Consider the following 7,500-nt stretch of genomic DNA (forward strand, 5'->3'; position numbering starts at 1 on the left):
CTCTTCTCTAGCCTCCCCTCCCTTTTTCTGTCTGGCCACTGGCGTTAGGGCTTAGTTGGAATTGCCTTCCTTTCCTTAATCGGTGCTTGGCACCTTTTTTGGTTTTTGATTTAAGTGATAGGGTTAGTTGTACTTTTAAAATGGTTGGACAGATTCTTTCTGTTTGATAGTTAGCTATTGTGTGTATGTGTGTGTGTCTTTGGCTGTTGGGTGTATCTGACAAAGACAAACCTACTGGTTTTAAAAGGTGCTCTTCTTGTGGGCATAAGATGTCAAATTGTGACACCCACAAGAAGTGTGTTCATGTTTTGGGTGCTGACCACCTCGAGGCTGATTGCTGTGTATGTGCGGCATTCAACCCTCAAGTGCTGGCAGACCACCGAAACAAACTGCCGCTGAAGAGCATGGCTCAAACAGGTCCCTTTGTCTCTGGGTCTCCATCTTTTCCAGGCCTTAAGGAGTCCAAGAGGAAAGCCTCATCTGTTTCCCTGGGTGCTTCTCCTTCTTTCTCTCAAAAATGATCTAGGCTTTCAGATCTGAGTTCCCTGGATCTGAAACTGCCTCTGACCGTCTTGGATCCGGTGTCTCAGGATCTGTCAGTAGGTTACGAGGTCTGTTTGGATCGAAGGCCCTCAGATGTCATTGCAGTTAGGTCCCCTTGAATCCTTCTGTTCCTTCAGATATGAGGAAAGAAGTCCTACTGGTATCTGATCTGACATGTTCGTTGGATCCAGCATTACTTTTTGAGGGCTCTCCTTCAGACTCTTATCAGGGATCCGAAGCACTTGGCTCTCAGGCATCGAAGCCAATCTTCGGATCGGGGGGCATCATAGGTCTGCTTAGGAGGTCCAGGCTTGCTTCCCCGGCTAAATCAACCCATTCTTTGACCTCTTCTAAATCTTCCAGGAGCCTTTTGCCCATGGATATGGGTAACATCTAAACCTCTGGGTTCTCCTCTCTTCTGAGTCGTCCCCTGACAGAGGAGGTGCCACAGAAGAGAAGGTGCAAGAGGAGGCAATTGGCCCATGGAGTCCATCGAGGACACAGATTTTGATGAGGGGGACAGGTCCCCCAGGTCTCCGCTTGATGATGACTCCTTTGGAGACATTCTGGAGCTGTTAAAACATAAAGGTGGATGGTCTTCCCAACCCCCATCTTCAAAGGAGTCTGTGTTCCTGAAGGCCTTCGGGATGGGTCCATCTACTTCTTGGTTTTCCCCCTGCAAATGAGCTCCTCGACCTTATTTCACGCAAGGCATAGAAGGAACCTTACACAGTGGAACCTGTCCCCAAGAAGGCTGACAAGTTCTTGAGCCCTCCTTCAGTTAGGATGCAGTGGAGCAAAGGCATTCCAGTTGATGCCATTGTGGTCGCCATGGCCATCAAAAAGGAGCTAGCTGAACAGAGCTCCGCTGTCCATCCCCTGAACAGGGAATCTTGGGTGATAGAAGTGAGTCTATGCCTCAGCCACGTTTGGTTTGAGAGCTCTTAATTTGACTCAGTTTACCCACATCCAAAGAGACCTAGTTAGTGAGCTAGCCAAGTCTCTTTCAGAGTTGATGTCTGTGGTGTAACTCAAGAAGGTCTCTCTCAAGCTCACCACTGTATCATCTCTTGCCAACTCCTCAATGAGGTTAATCTCTAATGGGACTTCAGGGTACCTCTTGAGCTACCGGTGCAGGCATTGCCTTGAGGCATCATGTGTGGATGCAGTTGTGCAGGTTTGCGGAACCTTTCAAGGTGTCTTTCATGAATGACCCTTTTATGGCTCCTTGCTTTTTGGACCATTAGTCAGTGAGACTTTGAGCTGCAGTGGGCAGGAAGGGAAGATGCTTTCGGCGGTAAGGATTAAGTTTTCTACCCCAAAGGTCCTTTTCCAAGAGCCAGCAAGGAGGTAAGAAAATATGGTACTTGCATGTTATCGCAACCACATTCTCAACAACTCGGTAATATGTAAGTAGCGACGCATCTGCACAATGGTCCAGTTTTTCAGAAAGTTTCTCAGTACTTTGGACTGAAACATATGCAGCTGACTGTTTGGGGGGGTGGATTTCAATAATAAAAGCTGTGACTTTACGTATACCCAAAGCAGGAGCCCAAACTGTCCGAAATTCCCTGCAAGTGAGTCAACCCGCGTTGTGTTGACCTGCAGTGTGCAGTTGTCAGTGTTCTGATTCACTTTCCTTTAAATATCATGAAAAAAGAAATACATTTGCAGGCTGAACCTGCATTGCATGTTGTATGGCCTAATTAGTGCAGTAGTGTATGCGGGTAAAGTAGTAAAAAGCAAAGAATGCCAACAAGACAAAGACCGGCATCAGCAAGCAAGCCACCATACCAACTGCAGTTAATGATGTCACATCACTGGCGCTGGGTATTGCCATTGCTTCGCATGCCTGTCAATTGGTTACCAGATGAAATGGGTGGAAAATGTAAAATAATGGTGTGTCAAACCCCCCAAAATAGGGACAGATTTTACACATTGCCATTAAAAAGTTTCTTGGAAACTGGACAACTGTCAATAGCTACCAGTACTTACGTGCTCTTGACTTGGTTGACAGCTGTAAATTGTTTGGCCTTTCATTTCCCCATACAGCAAAATCTGTTGAAAGAAAAGTCACTGCAATGACAGACACTTCAGTGACACACACTTGCAAATTAACTTTACCAACAGGAGAAGGACTTGGAAATGAATTGCTTCTCCTGCTCCAAATGTGGTTGCGGTAATATGTAAGTGCCGAAAATTTTGATTCTGAAAGTCGCAGAGTTCCTGCCAGGACAATCCAGAAGATTCCTCTTCCAGAGTCAGAGGAAGAGGGTTCAATGGTAGATGCTGCCCTAGTCCTGGTACGCAGAGTGTAAGGTCAGGTTTTATTTATTCTCTTTGCGTAAGTCTAGAAATGTAGCCATATTAAAGCAGGCCTTCACATTTTGCATGCAGTTTCAGTGAATGTGCTTTCAATTGGTATAAATAACCTTCAGTCAAGAATATTGATGAGAATAAAATGTCCTAACAGAATGTGCAGTACATTGAATACAAGCATAACTTATTTAGATGATACGAGGACTGGGAAGCATGGTTAAAGAGGCTTGTAGAAATTTACAGGGTTTTGGTATTATTAGGGGAGTCTTCAGACACAGATAATTAGTTTGTTAGAACTGGTATGCAGAAAGTCATTGCAGTGAGGTCCTCAGAAGTTTGGTACAGACACTTAAGTGAGTGCAGAAGTCAGGTCAAATGTCCAGCATTCCAAAATGTTAATTATATTATTCAGGAGGAAAGGACTATGAGTGCAAAAGCTACAGACATAATTATCAGCACTGTTATTGGAGTCAGTAAAGTTTGACATTCTGAGTACAGAATTTACAGAAAGTATAATGAGCGCAGAAGCTACAGACAGTAAAATTTAAATCTGGCATTGGTGACATCTACTCCCACCGTACATAATAAAACATTCTAAACAGAACTACAATTTTTGCAGACTTTTTCTGAAAGATGGAAGAAAATTTGGCACACAGAGGAGAGACTGGCACTTTCAGCACAGTTCTGGGTAATTAAAAGGTAAAGACATTCATTCCCATCTCCTTCCAGTTTCTTCCATTTATTTCTAATATTCTACAGTCCTATCAATTCTTACACAGAGTTGTTGTTGTCATCTGAGCTATCAACATTCTGCTAGATGCCAGGAAAAAGTTTTCATGATTTGTGCTACATTCCACTTTAACACCAGTATTTAATTTCCTAGTATGTAAATATTTGCATGAGTTTTCAGCCCTTTCATCTATCATACAGCAGGAAAGCAGGATGAGTAGATACAAAACATTTTGTAGCCCCTAAATGCATGTCTTCCTCCTTTTTGACCTCTTTTCCCTGCATAGGTTCCAGTGAAGGAATTGTTGAAGAGAAAGCACATTGATTATCGCCTGCTGAGTCTCTAACAGTTAAGAGGATTCCTTGGTTTCCACGCAGGAGGCACAAATTTGGGGAAATCCTAGAGATCGTTAATTGAAGGAAAGGAACCTCTGATTCTGTAGTCCATTGACAGGATACTGCAAAAGACATTTCCAGTATACTCAGCAATCCTCTTGAATAGTTTCTCCATTAATGGACATTCTCAGAGTTGCCACCAGTGCAGCCTAGAAAAGTTCTGTTATAAACCTATGCTAGTGAATGCTGAGTGTATCCTTCAGAACCCTTGAGAGAGGAACTTCTGGTCAGAGATGTCAGAATACAGATACTGTAGTTTCTGCAACTGCTGTCAGTGTTATATCTCAGAGCCATGCAGTTCATCCACCAGACAAGGAGTCCAGAGCAGTAGACCTGTTAAGGTTATGCATCATCTTTCTTCCTAAGGACATTGAACTACTAATCTCCCATAGTGGTTTTTCAAAGTGTCATCTCAGACGAAGTGCAGTAAACTGTTAACAGTTGCCAGGTAGACCCATCAAAGAGAATATTGCGTCTATGATGAGGAGCCTTATCATGTGGGTTGTTTGCAGTGCTTTGCCAAAAGTTGAGCCGGAATTATGTGATCGAGCATTGCCATATGCTGGTACATTTAACTTGTACTAATAGACATCTCTGAGGGTATTAAGATCACTTTTTATTAACTACCCCCTTCAACGTAGTCATTGTATTTTTGGACCAGCAATGAAGACTCAGAAGGTGGGAGGTTGGTGTTAAGGTGTTTAACTTATAGACACAAGGTGCAGGGTTTGATTCTCACAGCAGGTAATTGGCTAGGCTTAAAATGGTTCCTTAGAGCAGTTAGCCTAGTACTCGCCTATGAACCTAAGTATGAAGAAGGGAAAAGCCCTCACCTCTATGGGCATAAAGTTTCAGTCATGTCAGCACCAGTCACCTCAATACTTCTATTCACAGATGTAGAAAGATCAGGGCTTATATACCCTGAGGTCATGCTATCAAGGTAGAGCATTGCCAGAGAAAAGCCATCACAGCATGCAGTGAAGTGGCATCTCTAACATGTTCAACTACACAAAAGATCGCCTTTTACTCCTCCTCGATTTATGTTGTGTCCTTGGAGTAAGCATTAATTCTCTCTTGCAGATCAATCCTTGAGCAGCCAGTTGAGTAATACTAGCCCTAAGAAAACCTACGTAAGGCAAAATGAGTGCTAAAAATGAGCAGGGTAGGGGTGAGCTGTTAAACATGCACCTATCTTACCTTCTTCTTAATCCCATGGTTTAGGGAACATCAACTTAATATTTACCACAGCCGCTACCAGTGCAGACAGATGGGACCTCAGTTTAATGTCTTCTGAAGGATGGCATTGGCACTAGATCCCAAAAATCTGAAGTGAGTGCAGTACCTGCAGCCTTTTCTGATCTTCTTAGCATTGGAGACAAGTGCTGCACTTGCTGAGTCAGTGACTTCTGTATGATTTTAGAAGAGTTCACGGTTTACATTTGAATACAGGTCACCTGATTTTTAACTTTTGTCCTAGAAAGAAAACATTCTTATTGTCCGCTAATTCTGAAAAATGGATTTTGAAGTTGTAGGGGATAATGTGCTGCCAGGTTCATAGTAAGTACTAGGTAACTGCCCTTTTAGGCCATTTTAAGCCTCACCAGTTTCCTCAGCCCTATCCTTTTTTTCATAAATATATTGTATTTTAAAGGAACGATCCTTTTGTGCCCAAAGTGATTTTTTTGAGAGTACATTGTATGTACCTTCTGGTTCAACTTCCTGTCTATTTTCCAAAACAGGAGAATGCTGGAGAAGGACTATTGTATATATGTATACACACAGCCCAGATACTGTCCTTAGAGAATTGTCTCTGAAGGGAAAATTATATCAAATGTTGGTTTTCTTTTGTCAGAGTTTAACTAAGTAAAATTGTGGATTTTCAGACTATGTCCTGATGGTTAGGAATTTGCATAGAGTTGCATCATAAAATGTCTGGAAAGACCATGGGAGGAGTAGTGACCACCGACATGCACAGACTGCTGGAGTGACAGCTGTTTCACAAACTTTTTTTCTGCTGTATCTTTGCTTGGTATCTGTGCAAGGCTTAGTTTGGCAAATTGTTGTGTATGACAATCCTCATTAGGGCGTTTTGAAATTTTTCCAAAGTTCTCAGGTGAGTTTGTAGTTTAGAATTAGTTTACAGTTGAAAGTGAAAATGATTTCTGTTACAGGATCATGTTGTGAAGTTCAGAAGCTCACCTTGGGCTGAGGGGTTGTGCTGTCATTTAATGTTTGTTTACTTTGTGTTTGGGGGGTTATCCATCTCCCCTGAATAAGTAAGAAAGCAGTTTTAGATGTCGTTAAGGATCACTGTCAACAAAAAGAATGGCATTCCAGAATGGAATGTTGCGACAGATTGAACAGCATTTATGCCACATCTGCTTGCATGTTTATATAAGTATCTTTACTTTGTGTGTTGAGATTACCTTTTCATTTTGTTTTTAGTTTCCGTATGTGACTCCTGCTCCTCATGAACCAGTGAAGACGCTGAGAAGCTTAGTCAACATCAGGAAAGATTCTCTTCGTCTTGTCCGGTATAAAACACTGATTACATTACATTAGTTTCACTTTGACTTCATGTTCTGTACCACTGTGTTAGTAAGTGATTGGTTAGATGGCTGCAGTAACTTAGATTAAAGCAATTGTCTGATTAGTATTAAAACACTGCAGCATTTGAGAAGTCAAGTGCAGTGATGCATTTTTCCACTTGTCTGCACTCAAGTATTTAAACTGTTTTTTAATAAAAAGCTTTGCAAATCTTTTAGTAAACCATGGCCCAAATAAATTTTAGTATTTACTACCGTGATGTTACCCTTTTTATAACGTGTATTGCATCCATGCACTTTAATGGGGTCCCTTCGCAAATATGTTGTGGTGTGCCCATTAAAGTTTATATATGCAACATGTTTCTCCTACACTGATGCCAGTTAGGTTAAAGTTTACTGTTTTTCTCAGGGATGTCAGCGTATGGAAATCAGGCTTTCTAACAGTGTATTTCCCCTTCACATTGCAATTGAAAATGCAGTCTGATGGTCAGAAGTGCTGTTTGGCAGGTAAAAAAAAATACAAAAAAATTCCAGAAAATGACTTTGAAAGATTTTGCCCTGTACATCTCCATAGCTTCTACGTCCTTTCAGTTGTTTTAAGTGTAACCTGCAGATTTAGACATGGTTAAGGTACAGATGCATTGAATTTATCAATATAGTTTTATCTAATGTCTTCCCTGTCCTGTTACATAGGGACCTGTTATATTTATTGTTAAGTCACATTTGTTTTACTGTTAGCAGGTAAGCCGCTTGTTTTTTTGTATGTAATTGCTGATAATTTTTCTAGTGCTGAAGACGAAAGGTTTATGTTTTACATTTTCACAAGTTGATGCCAGGCAATTGATGGCAATTGCAACAGTATTTGCCCTTACTGGTAGTGAAATTGGCCTCTGAAGCACATTTTAGGAGAGTCTTCTTAGCAGGAAACCACAGTGCATTCCAGTATCAGATGACATCACATTTAGAA

General features: G+C 41.6%; 1 protein-coding gene across 2 annotated transcripts in view; it reads left to right on the plus strand.

Annotated features, from left to right (window-relative positions):
• MGRN1 (mahogunin ring finger 1) overlaps positions 1-7,500 on the plus strand; it is a 578,779-nt gene that overhangs the window by 154,951 nt on the left and 416,328 nt on the right. For both annotated transcript variants that reach the window (XM_044089070.1, XM_044089069.1), the window contains exon 3: positions 6,433-6,521. In XM_044089070.1, coding sequence (XP_043945005.1) covers positions 6,433-6,521 — 89 coding nt within the window. The remainder of the gene's footprint in view (positions 1-6,432; positions 6,522-7,500) is intronic.

Source organism: Protopterus annectens, chromosome 12.part0 (genome assembly GCF_019279795.1).
Source record: "Protopterus annectens isolate FY-2018-M chromosome 12.part0, PAN1.0, whole genome shotgun sequence".
Taxonomy (NCBI): Eukaryota; Metazoa; Chordata; order Ceratodontiformes; family Protopteridae; genus Protopterus; species Protopterus annectens.